The sequence below is a fragment of the Schistocerca americana genome, chromosome 2, assembly GCF_021461395.2.
Source record: "Schistocerca americana isolate TAMUIC-IGC-003095 chromosome 2, iqSchAmer2.1, whole genome shotgun sequence".
NCBI lineage: Eukaryota > Metazoa > Arthropoda > Insecta > Orthoptera > Acrididae > Schistocerca > Schistocerca americana.
The window spans coordinates 674066776-674083295 of record NC_060120.1 but is presented as its reverse complement, the minus strand read 5'-3'; the positions used below and the strand labels follow the sequence as shown (position 1 = coordinate 674083295).

At 47.9% G+C, this 16520-nt stretch overlaps 1 protein-coding gene across 1 annotated transcript in view; it reads left to right on the top strand.

The window, feature by feature from the left end:
• The window catches only part of LOC124594327 (SET domain-containing protein SmydA-8), a gene marked incomplete at its 5' end in the record, with an annotated part of 63160 nt that overhangs the window by 9809 nt on the left and 36831 nt on the right, over positions 1–16520 (top strand). Inside the window, one exon of the mRNA XM_047132689.1 lies at positions 11774–12611. Within this exon, the coding sequence (XP_046988645.1) occupies positions 11774–12611 (838 nt within the window). The remainder of the gene's footprint in view (positions 1–11773; positions 12612–16520) is intronic.

The following is a 16520-nucleotide window of genomic DNA, read 5'->3' as shown; positions in this document are numbered from 1 at the left end:
TGGGCTGTAGCTCATGGGTTCCAGTTTTCGGCAGCCAAGACCTGCGTAAAGCATTTCTGCCGGCGACGCACTGTCCACCCGGAGCCGCGGCTTTATCTTGCCGGCGAACTTCTTTCAGTGGTGGAATCACACAGGTTTTTGAGGGTGGTTTTCGATGCCCGGTTGACTTGGCTGCCTCATATCCGGCAGCTTAAACAGGCGTGTTGGCGGCATCTAAACGCTCTGAGATGCTTGAGCCACACCCGCTGGGGCGCCGACCGATTTCCCTGTTGCGGCTCTACCAGGCGTTAATCCAATCCCGTCTGGATTATGGGAGCCTGGCTTATGGCTCAGCATCCCCCTCTGCGTTGCGGGTGCTGGACCCAATACTACACAGCGGGATCCGACTTGCCACTGGTGCCTTCCGCACCAGCCCTGTCGACAGCATCCTTGTTGAGGCAGGTGTCCCTCCATTGCGGGTGCGACGCCAACAATTACTGGCTGCTTATGCTGCCCATGTTTTTAGCTTGCCCGGGCATCCAAATTACCGTGTCCTGTTCCCGCAGTCGGTCGTCCATCTGCCGGACCGTCGGCCCCGGTCGGGTTGTCCGATCGCCGTACGCGTCAAGGAGCTTCTCTGCGGGCTTGGGTTTTTCCCTGTTCCACCCCCTTTCCAGGCGCCTCTGTGTACACCCCCGTGGTGTGTTCCTCGCCTTTGCCTTCGGCTCGACTTGGCACAGGGCCCGAAGGACTCGGTCCCTCCAGAGGCCTTCCGCCACCGCTTTTATTCCATCCTGGCCACGTATCAGGGCTCTGGAATTGTTTACACCGACGGTTCGATGGTTGCTGGTCGTGTCGGGTATGCGCTCACTCTAGGGGACCATTCCGAACAACGGTCCTTGGCGGCTGGCTGCAGCGTTTACACTGCTGAGCTAGTCGCCATCTTTCGAGCCCTAGAGTATATCCGCTCCTGCTCAGGTGAGTCCTTCGTGATCTGTAGCGATTCCCTGAGCGGTTTACGAGCTCTCGACCAGTTTTTTCCTCGTTCTCGTCTGGTGATGGCTATCCATGAGTCCCTGCATACTCTTGCGCGTTGCGGCCGCTCTGTGGTCTTTGTGTGGACCCCCGGTCATGTCGGTATCCCGGGCAATGAACATGTTGACCGCCTGGCGAAAGAGGCCACGTGTAAACCATCTCTGGATGTTGGCCTCCCAGCGACTGATTTGCGGTCAGTCCTCCGCCGAAAAGTTTTTGCGCTTTGGGATGCTGAATGGCGCGATCGGATCACACCCAATAAACTCCGTGCCATTAAGGAGACGACGACTGTGTGGCGGTCATCCATGCGAGCCAACCGCAGGGACTCAGTCGTCCTTTGTCGGCTCCGCATTGGCCACTCCCGGCTAACACATAGTTATTTACTGCGCCGGGAGGACCCTCCTGTATGTCGCTGCGAGGCGGCTTTGACAGTGGCCCACATTCTGTTGGCCTGCCCCCTTTTAGCTGTGGTCAGGCAGACATTTGCGCTGCCTGATACGCTCCCTGCCGTTTTATCTGATGACCCTGCTATGGCTGCCTTAGTTTTACGTTTTATTAGGGCAGGGAGTTTTTATTCTTTAATCTGAGTGTTTCTGTTGTATTTTATTGTTTTGTGTTGATTCTGGCCTTTGGCCTACGGTTTTAAACTAAGTTTTAATGTGTTTTCGGTGGTTAGTTTTTCCATTTTTTTTTGTTCCTATGGTCGGCCAACCACCGTCACACTCCATGTGATTTTATTTCGTTTTGTCTGGTCCTTGTCTATGTTTCTTTTGTTCTGTGTCGTCTGTCTCCTATTCTGTTGAACATTTTTTATTCTCTGTGGGTATTTTTAGTATATTGGAAAAAGGGACCGTTGACCTCTGCAGTTTGGTCCCTTTAATCCTTAAACCAACCAACCAATCAACTCCTAACGGAACGTCAATACCACTGCAATCATTACAAATAAACAGTTTTTTGCTATGCTAGCAATTTATTCCGTGTTCATGAACGTGTCATTTCAGTGGATTTCTTAACAAATTCTTCTCTTCTACGTACTGATGAACCGTTTCCGTGGCTGACCTTAGTGACAAGAGTTCAAGGTGCCGTAGCAAAATTATTCCGAAATGAATCGCCTCATCACTACGTCACACACGCCACTACAGGCAGACACGGCAATTCTGCCGGAGTGAGGCAGTGCTCTGCAGTGGGAACGGACGGTGATTTGCCGCACGGCTGAAAAATAGCTAGAGAAGGAATTAAGAGGATTACGAATACTGTCGACCCCGCTCGAGTAGGACGCGAATTGCATGCGGGAAGGTAAATATAGCAAAAAGGAAATGTATTCGGTACACCATGTCACTAACGAACTACTCTGTTGAAAATAAGAAATTGGAGGAATACATAACGCCCAAGTCGGCACGATTGTGCGGGAAGGAAGAATGGTGAGTAACAAAATGTTTCCGTTACGAAATCTACCGACTCGTTCCGAGTCGGGCACGAACTTCGTGCGGGAACGAAAAGGTGGTCCTGATGACTGTCTTCCGCTGGGTGAGGTCTTATATATATATCCACTCCTACAGCTGTCGATCTCGGCGCGGGTGAGGAACAGGATGAATAAGACGGCATCCAACGGAAGACAGTCATCAAGTTTGGCCTGAAGAAGGCAACAGCTCGCCGAAACATCGTACCACTTGGGCGGTCTCACGTGGCTCAATACCCGACAGTAATTCAAAATCATCATACACTCCTGGAAATGGAAAAAAGAACACATTGACACCGGTGTGTCAGACCCACCATACTTGCTCCGGACACTGCGAGAGGACTGTACAAGCAATGATCACACGCACGGCACAGCGGACACACCAGGAACCGCGGTGTTGGCCGTCGAATGGCGCTAGCTGCGCAGCATTTGTTCACCGCCGCCGTCAGTGTCAGCCAGTTTGCCGTGGCATACGGAGCTCCATCGCAGTCTTTAACACTGGTAGCATGCCGCGACAGCGTGGACGTGAACCGTATCTGCAGTTGACGGACTTTGAGCGAGGGCGTATAGTGGGCATGCGGGAGGCCGGGTGGACGTACCGCCGAATTGCTCAACACGTGGGGCGTGAGGTCTCCACAGTACATCGATGTTGTCGCCAGTGGTCGGCGGAAGGTGCACGTGCCCGTCGACCTGGGACCGGACCGCAGCGACGCACGGATGCACGCCAAGACCGTAGGATCCTACGCCACTTCCCAGCAAATTAGGGACACTGTTGCTCCTGGGGTATCGGCGAGAACCATTCGCAACCGTCTCCATGAAGCTGGGCTACGGTCCCGCACACCGTTAGGCCGTCTTCCGCTCACGCCCCAACATCGTGCAGCCCGCCTCCAGTGGTGTCGCGACAGGCGTGAATGGAGGGACGAATGGAGACGTGTCGTCTTCAGCGATGAGAGTCGCTTCTGCCTTGGTGCCAATGATGGTCGTATGCGTGTTTGGCGCCGTGCAGGTGAGCGCCACAATCAGGACTGCATACGACCGAGGCACACAGGGCCAACACCCGGCATCATGGTGTGGGGAGCGATCTCCTACACTGGCCGTACACCACTGGTGATCGTCGAGGGGACACTGAATAGTGCACGGTACATCCAAACCGTCATCGAACCCATCGTTCTACCATTCCTAGACAGGCAAGGGAACTTGCTGTTCCAACAGGACAATGCACGTCCGCATGTATCCCGTGCCACCCAACGTGCTCTAGAAGGTGTAAGTCAACTACCCTGGTCAGCAAGATCTCCGGATCTGTCCCCCATTGAGCATGTTTGGGACTGGATGAAGCGTCGTCTCACGCGGTCTGCACGTCCAGCACGAACGCTGGTCCAACTGAGGAGCCAGGTGGAAATGGCATGGCAAGCCGTTCCACAGGACTACATCCAGCATCTCTACGATCGTCTCCATGGGAGAATAGTAGCCTGCATTGCTGCGAAAGGTGGATATACACTATACTAGTGCCGACATTGTGCATGCTCTGTTGCCTGTGTCTATGTGCCTGTGGTTCTGTCAGTGTGATCATGTGATGTATCTGACCCCAGGAATGTGTCAATAAAGTTTCCCCTTCCTGGGACAATGAATTCACGGTGTTCTTATTTCAATTTCCAGGAGTGTAGATGGGGAAAACGGAATATCGCACACGTTCACATTTCCCAGCAGAACCGCACAAAGTGGCTGCACATTACTGGTTTCCTTCAAGTAGAAGATGGTTCTTGGAAGTTGTCTGTGACATGTGAAGATGATCATGATGAAGAGAGCGGGAAGAATCACTGTTGGGATGAAGATATTCTCTGCTGAGATGTCTGCCGAACAAGATGGGGCATTTGTAAGCCACTAGACTCGCTTTTAGGTGGTCAGTGGTTCAAAGGAGGAAGGAATATTCAGATCTAACGTCCTGTTCTTGAGGAGGTAAGTAGAGACGGAGTGGAAGGTCAGACTGAGAAAGAACGCTACGCTCTTTTCGAAGAACCAATCTGGCAGTTACACCAAGCAATTCAGGAGAACTACGGAATAGCTAAATCTAAATGGCCACGCGGGTATTTGAACTGCTCCTCTCCTGGATACAGCTCTAGTATCTCACCACTTAGCCACCTCACTTAGAGTGATGTATTTAAACGAAAACACTAACCTGGAACGACCACTTCCAACAGCGTCCGAAACATTGATATTATCAAATAACGTGAGAACGCACTTACTTGGAAAGATTATATGGAAGATGGTGACGGCCACACAAGACTTCACTTACACACATCGAACTTTAAGAAATACTCACGCACAACGTGTAGACTTATTTCTGGCCTGGTGTTTCCGTGGGATGGATACTGTTTCCGTGGAAGGTATCAGTGATTAACGATTGCCACAGTTTGGCAGGAAATGAGCTGTGCCTGCTTACCCCAGTGATAATAATACTGGTTGTTAAGGAACAGCCTTTATAAGTGATAAAATGGTAAAACACAGCATATTTGTGTGCGTTAAGTACAGTGAGGTGGCAAAAGTCATGGAATCGCGCGAGATAGCCGCACGGTATGAGGCGCTTTGTCACGGTCCGGGTGGCTCCCCCCCGTCGGAGGTTCGAGTCCTCTCTCGGGCATGTGTGTGTGTGTGTGTGTGTGTGTGTGTGTGTGTGCGTGTGTGTGTGTGTGTGTTTTGTCCTTAACGTACGTTAGTTTAAGTTAGATTCAGTGGTGCGCAAGCTTAGGGACCGATGACCTGAGCAGTTTGGTCCCATAAGATCTTACCAGAAATTTCATTTCATTTTCAAAAGTCATCGGATACCTCCTGATATCATATCGGACCTTCTTTTGCCCGGCGTAGTGCAGCAGCTCGACGTGGCATGAACTCAAGTAGTTGTTGGAAGTATCCTGCCGAAATACTGAACCATGTTGTTTCTACAGCGATCTATAATTGCGAAAGTACTATCGGTGCAGGATTTTGTCCAAGAACTGACCTCTCGATTATCTCCCATAAACGTTCGACGGGCGGCCAAATCATTCTCTCGAATTGTCCAGAGGGTTCTTCAAACACATTGCAAACAATTGTGGCCCAGTGACATAGCGCATTGTCATCCACAAAAATTCCACCCTTATTTCAGAACATGAGGACCATGAATGGCTGCAAATTGTCTCCAAGTAACCGAACATAACCGTTTCCAGCCAATGATCGGTTCCTTTGGGTCACAGGACCCAATCTATTTCATGGAAAAACAAACCACACCATCAAGGAGCCACCACCAGAAGCTCACAGTGCCTTGTTGACAACTAGGGCCCATGGATTCGATGAGTTTGCGCCACACTCGAGCCCTACCATCAACTCTTACCAGCTGAAAGCGGAACTGATCTGGCCAGGCCACGGTTTTCCAGTCCTCTACTGGTCAACCGATATCGACATGAGCCCAGGAGAGGCGCTGCAGGCAATGTTGTGCTATTAGCAAAGGCACCTGTGTTGATCGTCTGCTGCCAAGCCCATTAACGCCAAATTTCGCCGCACTTTCCTAACGTATACGTTCGTCGTACGTCCCACATTGATTTCTGCGATTGTTTCAGTGTTGCTTGTCGGTTAGCACTGACAACTCTTCGCAAATGCCGCTGATCTCGGTCGTTAAGTGAAGACCGTCGGCGACTGTGTTGTCCGTGGTAAGAGATAATGCCGGAAATTTTGTATTCCCGGCACACTCTCGAAAAAAGCGAATGTCGGAATGTTGAATTCCCTAACGGCTTCTGAAATGGCATGTCCCTTGCGTCTAGATCCAACTACCAGCCCGCCTTCAAAGTCTTAATTCCCGTCGTGCGGCCATAATCTAGTTAGAAACCTTTTCACGTGAATCACCGGAGTACAAATGACAGCTCCGCCAATACACTGCCATTTTATATCCTGTGTACGCGATACCATCGCCAACCGTATATGCGCATATTGCTACCCCTTGCTTCTCACGTCGGCATATACAATGTGTTAAAAATGTATACCATATTTTAAGAGTTAGCAGTGTAGACCAGTACTAGACAAAAATGCCCAATGAACATTGACTTTGCAATGCGTACCTTCAAAACTGTGAGCACTTCATATCCGCTATTTTTTCCCCTTGCTATTAAGAACCATCTACAGAATGTAGCAAACAATTTGCACATTACTCTGTTATTGTCTATGGCTGCACCATGCAGTAAACATCTGTTAATGTTGTTGCTGTAAATCGTATCCACAATTCTGGGCCGACTGTAGTGACCGAGCGGTTCTAGGCGCTTCAGTGCGGAACCGCGCGACTGCTACGGTCGCAGGTTCGAATCCTGCCTCGGGCATGGATGTGTGTGATGTCCTTAGGTCAGTTAGGTTTAAGTAGTTCTAAGTTCTAGGGGACTGTTGACCTCAGATGTTAAGTCCCATAGCTCTCAGAGCCATTTTTAACCATAATTCTGCTTAACTGCAGCATATACGTTAGTTTGTGTTTTCCCTCTAAGTTTGTGAAGTGCTTTTACATTTTAGTTTTGTCTTTGCATCTACCTGCATAATGAGTGCCTATTATCCCACACGGGGAGTGGCAGACATGATCTTCTGTTTGGTCTGGCAAACGGAAGAAGCAGGTTACATTAGAAGCTCTGCTGTTTCACAGCAACTGAAAAATGTGATCTTATTTGTTTACTCCATTCCGTGGGTCTTTTGTAACAGCAAAGAGCTTGAAGTAGAAGAGATGTGTTCCTAGTAGAGAAGATGAAAGAGTACCTATAGCTCTTAGGGTAACGATTTTGGAGCCCATGTTTACTGAACATCTTTGTTTTGGCCTGTACTACCATATCTCAAAATACGGAAAACTTTTTCTTAGCAGCCTGCATGTTACAAGCGATAAAATATAATGAGGTTGTTTGGGTTGTCTGGGGGAGGAGACCAGACAGCGAGGTCATCGGTCTCATCGGTTTACGGAAGGACAGGGAAGGAAGTCGGCAGTGCCCTTTTCAAAGGAACCATCACGACATTTGCCTGGAGCGATTTAGGGAAATCACGGAAAACCTAAATCACGATGGCCGGACGCGGGATTGAACCATCGTCCTCCAGAACGCAAAAAGGAGGTCAGAAGGTACATTGAACAAGTACAAGTTGTTCTTAGGCCTCCTGTTACAACGATAGGACACAGCGATGGAAGAACACGGTTTCTCTACCCTTCACAAAAAAAAGTAACGGATGAAAACGGCAAGATTCTAAGGAAACATAACCTTCTATCGATTTTCAGACCAACTAAGATCATAGGCCAAGCACTTCGTTCCGTTAGGGATAAATGTGCATCTCTGTCTGGAAGTGGCGTATATAAGATTCCGTGTACGTGTGGCAAGGTCTACATTAGAACTACAAAGAGAAGTGTGAATACACGATTGAAGGAACGTAAAAGTCTTTGCTGATTAGGGAAAACAGACAAGTCAGCCGTGGCGGAACATGCTCTTGAGTCGAGTGATCACGAAGTGAAATTTTCGGAAACTGAAGTTTTATGTACTATGACGAACTATTATCCACGGCTATATAGAGAAGCCATCGAAATATATAAACGTGAGGATAATTTCAACAGAAAAGAAGAAGCCATGAAACTCAGCGGTATATGGACAGTGGCGCTACAGAATCGATGAGTACTTTTTATCCTTGACGTACTATGATCGATAGTTATAAAAATTGTATCTTTGACAAGGTTTATCTCTGCTATCACGTGAAATCCAGACCACGCCCAATTTCTACGGTATTTAGGCCGCTCTTCGACGTCCGACTCGTCAGTCGGCAAGACTCAGCACAACAAGGAGCATCTCCGAAGATGTCCAACGTAGCCTTGGACGAAACGTCAGGGATTGAAGAGTTCCATGGACCACGGCCATACAACCCGGAAGAATTCTCAGCACCTGAAACATTCGGTTGTGAAAGCTTCATTGTATGTGTAGTGGCGGTGGTTTGGGGTATGTGAATGCACGCTACAGGGCGTTTGGCTCGCAACTGCCCTCGAAGCAACAGATTTGTAACAGTTCGTTGTGTCACCGTGGAGCCAACTGGTGCCCAGATTGCTGCTGCAGATGCAATACTATGTGCCAGAGCCATACGCTGAACTTGTATTCTTCCGCCTCGGTAGTCCCACGTTACCGTCCGGAGCCCAGTCTTCGTGAGACTTATATTATTGTGACCACCGCTACCAGCAGTTATGAACAGACTTTCTGCGGTATCGCAGACTGAACAACTAGCGTCTCGCAGTCCAATTAGAGGGCCTCATTCAAACCCAGTGAGATACTGTAATGGCGTTTTGTCATCTTAAAGGCATTCCTGACTAACATCAACTAGGCACGTCCGATTTCAAAGGTAACTAACGATGAAGACTGTTACAGCGTGTAGTTAAAGCAAACCTGATTTGCATCCTCATAATGTCGCTACTAGCGCCACTCTATTCTCAGCAGCCGCCACTTGCTACTTCAGCGGTGTCAAACGAGAGCTCATTGGAGGACAGGGTGAAGGTTTGTTGTGTTTTTTGATAAAAGCTGGTTCTGCCTCGGTGGCAGTGATAGCCGTGTTTTGGTCAGAAGGGGGCCAGTTGAGAGCCTGCAACCAAACTGTCTCTGTGCTAATGACACTGGACCTACACCAGGAGTTACGGTCTGACGGCTATCCACCGCAACCTGATTGCAAATTTGTACGTCAGGCTGGTGATTCAACTCGTTGTGCTGCCATTCACGAATAGCATTCCAGGGGGTGTTTTCCAACAGGATAACGCTGGCCCACATACAGCTGTTGTAACCCAACGTGGTCTACAGAGTGTCGACATGTGGCCTTGGCTGCTCGAACAACAGATCTGTCTCCAACCGAGCACGTATGGGACGTCATTGGACGACAACTCCAGCGTCATCCACAAACAGCATTAACCGCCCCTGTATTGACCGAACAAGTGCAACAGGCATGGGACTCCATCCCGCAAACTGACATCCAGCAACTTACACCACAGTGCATACTTGTTTGTGTGCTTGCATTCAACAATCTGGTGGTTATACCGGTTATTAATGTACCAACATTTCACATTTGCAATTGTTTATCCTATGATCTTGCAATGTTAATCATTTATATATGTTACCTGATAGATGTATTCCCAATATTTAATTACTCTACTTTAATTATTTTTTGGCCTTGATATTTTTTTTCCCGTCAGCATAATTTCAAACCGTTACGAGTCTTTTTGTCGCTCACAACCAACAAAATGATATGAATAAAAAGTTTATCGCTTACTTCATTTTCGGTGTTGTTGCAGTAAAACTGCTGCCTCAGACTCGTGTACTAACAACCCTATTCCAAAACATACCGCAGAGATGTGCACGTATGACACTGGATGCACATGCAAAATTGTATCATTGTACAACACATAGTTCAAGAGATATGATGACATAAACGTAGAGCTGCGTGAAAAAGAAGCGTCACGAGAAAAGTCCCTAGAGATGCGATGGAATATGAGTATAAATATGTGTGAAATGCGTTAAATAATTGTGAAATATATATGGTATGTGCGTATACGGTTTCAACCCAATTTGGTAAGCACACAGCTTTTTACCTGGAAGAAAATACTGTGCAGAGAAGAACAAGCAACCTGATTTTCGTGGTTTTGGGGGGGGGGGGTGTAAATGTGGAGAGAGAATTGGGGAGGACAAGACAGAAAGGGGGAAGGAGCAGATGGACAGAGAAGGGAGAAAGAGCAAAGGGACTAAGAAAACTGGAATAAAAACGTAACCTGTCAACGACGGGTACTCATCTGGTACAATGTAAAATCAAAGTCTGCACTATTAGTATTACTGCAATTGTAAACACAGGGCCAAAGGTGATGGGGTGCTGTTTCTTTCAGTCGTTTGCGTGTAGGTTCGGAAAACCAGTGTTGCACTTTGTCTTCATTTTTGCATATGGTGGGTCTTTCCTTTTCTGTCTTGCCTTAGTCAACATCCTGTGGCCTGCATGGTTTTTGTAGTGTTTTTTTAATGTTTATATTTTGATTAAATTATTATTCTCTTGTGAAGATTCAGAAATCTGTTGTGAGTTTTGCACCACTTCTTGGCGAGAAGAGCAAAGACTTTTCAAAAAAAATTAAGTACTGTATGTGATAGTTTATATGTCACTTGAAATCGTTTGCAGAAGGCGTAGCGTTCTCAAGATCAAGAAAAGAGTTCGCATTGCCATTTAATTTATTTGTGTCGTGATTATGTTCGATCACGACCGAGACATAGCAACTACGAACAGAGAAATCTAAGGAACCAGACAGAGCTGGAAATTTTCTTTGCTGTACTACACCACACGTTAAAAGAAATTGGATTTAAATCACAAACAAGGTAAATGGTAATGCGCTTTCTGCCTTAACTACGACGTTTGCCGACGTGCAGTCGGCCCCTGGTAGCTGTATGAAAACTATAAAAACACCGTTATTCCTGTTGCCATTAATAGGAGATGGATAGCGTAGAAATACTTCAAGTAATAAGCAGGCACTACAGCATTTGAGAGCACAATAACCAATTTAATTACCTTAGTCAGTATTGCTAACAGTAGTAATATTTTATAATAACTAATTAGTGATTGCGGACCACGCCAAATACGCGTCCGCCGTCTTTAAAAAATATATCAGGACTGTGGTAACAGAAGAGGATTACAATTCTTCAGCTGTCAAAAAAATAAGAAACATAAAATATCTCTTTCGATACAATTTATGAACAATTCCTATTCTGCGCCGTGGCGCGTAAGATATTCTTTGAAATATCAGGTGGTCGCTGCTCATCGACGATCTAAGGAATTTTTACACAAATTGTACGGATTTTATGAGCCTGCATGGTTAGATTATCGAATGTAAGTTCATTTAAGCTATCGAAACAGGTGCTAATATTACATTTTATAAGTGGATTCACAAATTGTTGTTGTCTACCTGGAATGCTGTTCGCCGTTTGTTATACAGCAAGCCCATCGACATGTGTTACCGCCAGGAAAGTGACTTAAAAGTATCCTTTGCTGTCCTGTGCTAAACACTGTTTGCAATGTCTAAAATCCCTTCCCATTTTCGAGACTCTTAGTTTTTATGCTGCCTTATTCTCCGAAAGTTATCAGTGAAATTTGGAAAGTGATACGTGTAAAATTAGAAACCCGTCTAATCAAATGGCTTTTTCGGATAGCGGGGGTTGAGTGTGACAGGAAGGGGGGGGGGGGGGTTGTACGGGGAAGGAGGTGTGTGTCATACCCCTTCTTCTACCCGCAGCTAATTTGCCTGTGTGCCCACAGGAATCCGCCTACTGCGCCATCGCGCCACTGCGCTGCCTGCTGCTCAAGGACAGCGACCCCGAGAAGTACAAGACGCTGCTGACGCTGCAGTCGCACCTGGACGAGCGCCGCAACACGACGCTGTACACCATCTTCCGCAACAACGTGGTGGGCTTCGTGCGCGACGCGCTGGGCCTGTCGCAGTTCGACGACGAGGCGGTGCTGCGCGTGGCCGCCATCTTGGACACGAACGCGTTCGACGTGCGGCGCGAGGAGGGCGAGGTGCGCGCGCGCGGCCTGTACGCGGCCGCCTCCATGCTGTCGCACGACTGCCGGCCCAACACCAGGCACGTGTTCGAGGGGCCCGACTTCCGCATCGCCGTGCTGGCCACGGTGCCCATCAAGAAGGGGGAGGTCATCAGCGCCACCTACACGCAGACGCTGTGGGGAACGCTGGCGCGGCGCGCGCACCTGCGCACCTCCAAATGCTTCGACTGCACGTGCGCGCGCTGCGCCGACCCCACCGAGCTGGGCGTCTACGTGGGCGCCATCAGCTGCTCCCGCTGCCGCGCCGCCGACCGTGACTCCACCAACAAGATCGTCTCCACGCAGCCGCTGGACTCGACCGCCGTCTGGAAGTGCGAGAGCTGTGGCCACTCCATACCCGGCCGGCAGATCGCCTGGGGCAACGACGCCATCCGCCAAGAGATCGACGCGCTCGACAAGACGCGGCCGGATCCACTGGAGGACTTCCTCAACAAGTACTCTGGCGCGCTGCATCCCAAGAACGGACACGTGCTCGAGGTCAAGTACGCACTGTCGCAGATGTACGGCAACTCTCCTGGTTATTCTCTAGCCGGTAAGTGCTTGTCTGTTGTGTTGCTGACCGGAAGACACCTGTCGCGATGTGACGCCAATTATTCTTCTCCTTCTCCTTTTCGAAGATTAGGGACCCACACCTGTTCCATTTTCAGCATAAATATCTCTTCTATGGTCTTCTACGATTTCGTTTCATTCTGGCTTATAGCTGAGTACTTGTTTTGCTACTCTCTCTTCTCGCATGCTGTCGATACAAACTAGCTGTTTACTCTCTTTTTACCATGTATTTATTAATTCGGTCTGTTCGGTACAAATTTTGCAGTCGATTTTAAACTAAGTTCTCGATGAGTTAGGGTTCAAATGGCTCTGAGCACTATGGGACTTAACATCTGAGGTCATCAGTCCCCTAGAACTTACAACTACTTAAACCTAACTAACCTTAGGACGTCACACACATCCATGCCCGAGGCAGGATTCGAACCCGCGACCGTTGCGGTCGCGCGGTTCCAGGCAGTTGCGCCTAGAACCGCTCGGCCACTTCGGCCGGCGATCAGTTAGGGATTTGAAATTTTAAACAGAGCTCAGAACTGGATAATACTGCAATGTCGACTCGTTTTGTTGTCAGTATGTTCAGAAGGGATAGGTGTGGGGTAAAAAAGTTTGGTAACACCTGACATTTTGACAGCCCTGCACGATCAGCATGAATGCAGTTAGTGTCTAAATGCATTTCACTGGTATAAATGTGAAAGGGCGCAGTCAAGCAGAGAGAGATGGAAGGAGAAATGGATAGAGGGAGGTAGAGGATGAGGTGGACTGAGACAGGCAGAGGACGCGATGGACAGATAGAGATGGGAGGGTATGGACAGATAGAGGTGGGAGGGTATGGACAGAGAGAGAGAGGGAGGAGGAGGAGGAGATGGATAGAGAAAGAAAGGGAGACAGGAGGAGATAGACAGACAGAGAGAGGGAGGAGGTGGAGGAGAAGATGGATAGAGAAAGAGAGGGAGACAGAAGGATATAGACAGAGAGAGAGAGAGGAGGAGAGGGACAAAGAGAGGGGGAGGAGAAGATGGACAGAGAGAGAGAGAGAGAGAGAGAGGCGGGGAGCAGATGGGCAGAAAGAGAGAAAGAAGAACATGAACTGTGAGAGGGGGATGAGGATATATTTGCAGTATACGTGAAGTACATGTGCAAGGGCAAAGCTGCAGGTATAAACGTAGTACTGAAATAAAAATCTCATAAAAAGGGTCACAGTAGTGTCTTTGTCTAGTAATCAAAACGTACTGCAACCCGCGTTCCATCCTCGCCACTTGGATAAGAACCGTCAGCAGTGACAGCCAAAGACTTCCAGCATAAGAAGGCACCCTCATCCTACCAACGAGGGGTATCAAAGAGGGCAGAGGAGCGGACAGAGGTTCAGTGCACTCTCTTGCCTTTGAGGTGTGAAACTGCCCCTAAAAAGATCGAAGAATCAGCCATCATCAACGGCAAGAGTATGCAGAAGGGAATGGGAACCACTGCATTAGACATGTAATGTGTATACGCAGGACATGTAGCCTGTGATTGAAAAAGTGTCTCGATGATCTCTTCATTGGCCAAAGATTCAGGACTAGTTGCACATTCGGATCTCTGGGAGGAGACTGTCAATAGGAGGGTGTCCATTAGAAAAAAATTGAATAATCAGCGAAAGGATGATGTTCTACGAGTCGAGTTTGAACGTGGTGGGGAAGCTAGAAAATCTGGAAAGGGAAATGCTAACGCTCAATCTGGATATTGTGCGAGTCAGTGAAGCGAAATTGATAGAACATAAGGATTACTGGTCAGACGAGTACAGGGCAAAATCAACAACAACGCCGGCCGCGGTGGTCTCGCGGTTCTAGGCGCGCAGTCCGGAACCGTGCGACTGCTACGGTCGCAGGTTCGAATCCTGCCTCGGGCATGGATGTGTGTGTTGTCCTTAGGTTAGTTAGGTTTAAGTAGTTCTAAGTTCTAGGGGACTGATGACCACAGCAGTTGAGTCCCATAGTACTCAGAGCCATTTAGAGCCATCAACAACAACGGAAAACTGTATTATGGGACTAGGATTCATTATGAAAAGGAAAGTAGAGCAAAGAATGAGTTACTGTGAACAGTTCAGAGATAGGGTTGTTCTCTTCAGAAATGGCAGCAGACCAACACTGACGACGGTAGTTCAGGTATAAGATACTGACGTCGCAAGGAGAGGATGAAGAGATGGAGAAAGCATGTGAAGACAATGATCGCGTAACTCAGTGTGCAGAGGAAGTTAAAAATTTAATAATCATGAGGGATAGGAATGCTGTTGTAAGGAACGGAATGAGTATATGAGTATATGAGCTTGGTAGGAACGAGAGGAGGGAAAGATTAATTGAATTCCGCAATAAATTCCAGATGGTAATAGAGAAAACTCTGTCCAAGGATCACAAAATGAGGAGGAGGTATACTTGGAAAGGAGATATTGGAATATTCCAGTCAGATTACATCATGGTCAGGCAGATATTGGCATGTAAGGCGTACACGGGAGCAGTCAGAAGACTGATGACAAAAGAATAAATAATTAAAAGCTCAGATAAAATTAATTTTGCTTTCTTATTTATTTTATTTTTGGAAAATAACAATTAAAAAGGCTGACGTATGTTAATAGTAGGTGGGTATAGCGCTATTGTGCTTCAGATTTATTAGGTGAAAAGATATTGAAATAAACCTAAATTTTAACACATGTTTCTCGCATAATCTGCTCCTAATTTCTAAAACTCATTGAAAACTTCACGCACACAAGAGCAAGCAACCATAAATAATTATTTAAATAAAAATAAAGTTTAGTATATCACAGTTTTAAATCGAACTGAAAAATATGAAATAGTTTCTACTAACTCAACAGATTTCCATCTGAGTCCAGATAGTCCTGAAAATTTGTGATAGTGAATTCTTAATACAAAATTGTTAAGGCTTTCGTGGCCACTTGTTGACAAACTGCCTATTGGCTTCTGTCTCGGGTTCTTCGGCCGACGTTCATCTAATGATTTTTCTGACGTTTCGCCAGCACGAGTGGCTGGCATTGTCAAAGCTTCACCCTCCATTGCCGGTGGTGAACTGGAGCCGAGCTCGCGGCCGCAGACTATATGTACATGGCGCGCCAACGTCCGAGGGCTTCTCCGCGGTCATTTCCGGTGCGGTTCTCCTCTTGCCACCTGCGATGGTCGTTCGCTGCAGTACGGGAAGCCAGGATCCGTTTACCTTAAGGCTTTCCTCTTTCTTGTTGAAAGATTTTCAAACCGACAAGGAAGATCAAAGAGTGTCTTAGATCGGCGAAGGAGAAAAGAGACCCACTTGCAATGTCGGGAATATACCGTATACCATGCACATGCGGAAAAGTTTATGTCGGAATGACTGGACGATCAATTAACACCAGGATCAAAGAGCATAAGCGACATTGCAGGTTGGGGCAGGTGGAGAAATCGGCCGTGGCAGAGCACGCACTGAATGAGACCGACCACGTAATAAAATTCGCCGACACGGAAGTTCTGGCTGTAGACAAGCACTATCACACGCGCTTGTTCAGAGAAGCTGTAGAAATCCAAAAACACGCGAACAGTTTCAACAAGAAAGAGGAAAGCCTTAAGGTAAACGGATCCCGGCTTCCCGTACTGCAGCGAACGACCGTCGCAGGTAGCAAGAGGAGAACCGCACCGGAAATGACCGCGGAGAAGCCCTCGGACGTTGGCGCGCCAGGTATATATACGTAGTCCGCGGCCGCGAGCTCGCCTCCAGTTCACCACCGGCAATGGAGGGTGAAGCTTTGACAATGCCAGCCACTCGTGCTGGCGAAACGTCAGAAAAATCATTAGATGAACGTCGGCCGAAGAACCCGAGACAGAAGCCAATAGGCAGTTTGTCGAATTCTTAATAGTTATGAAAATACTTGCAAAAG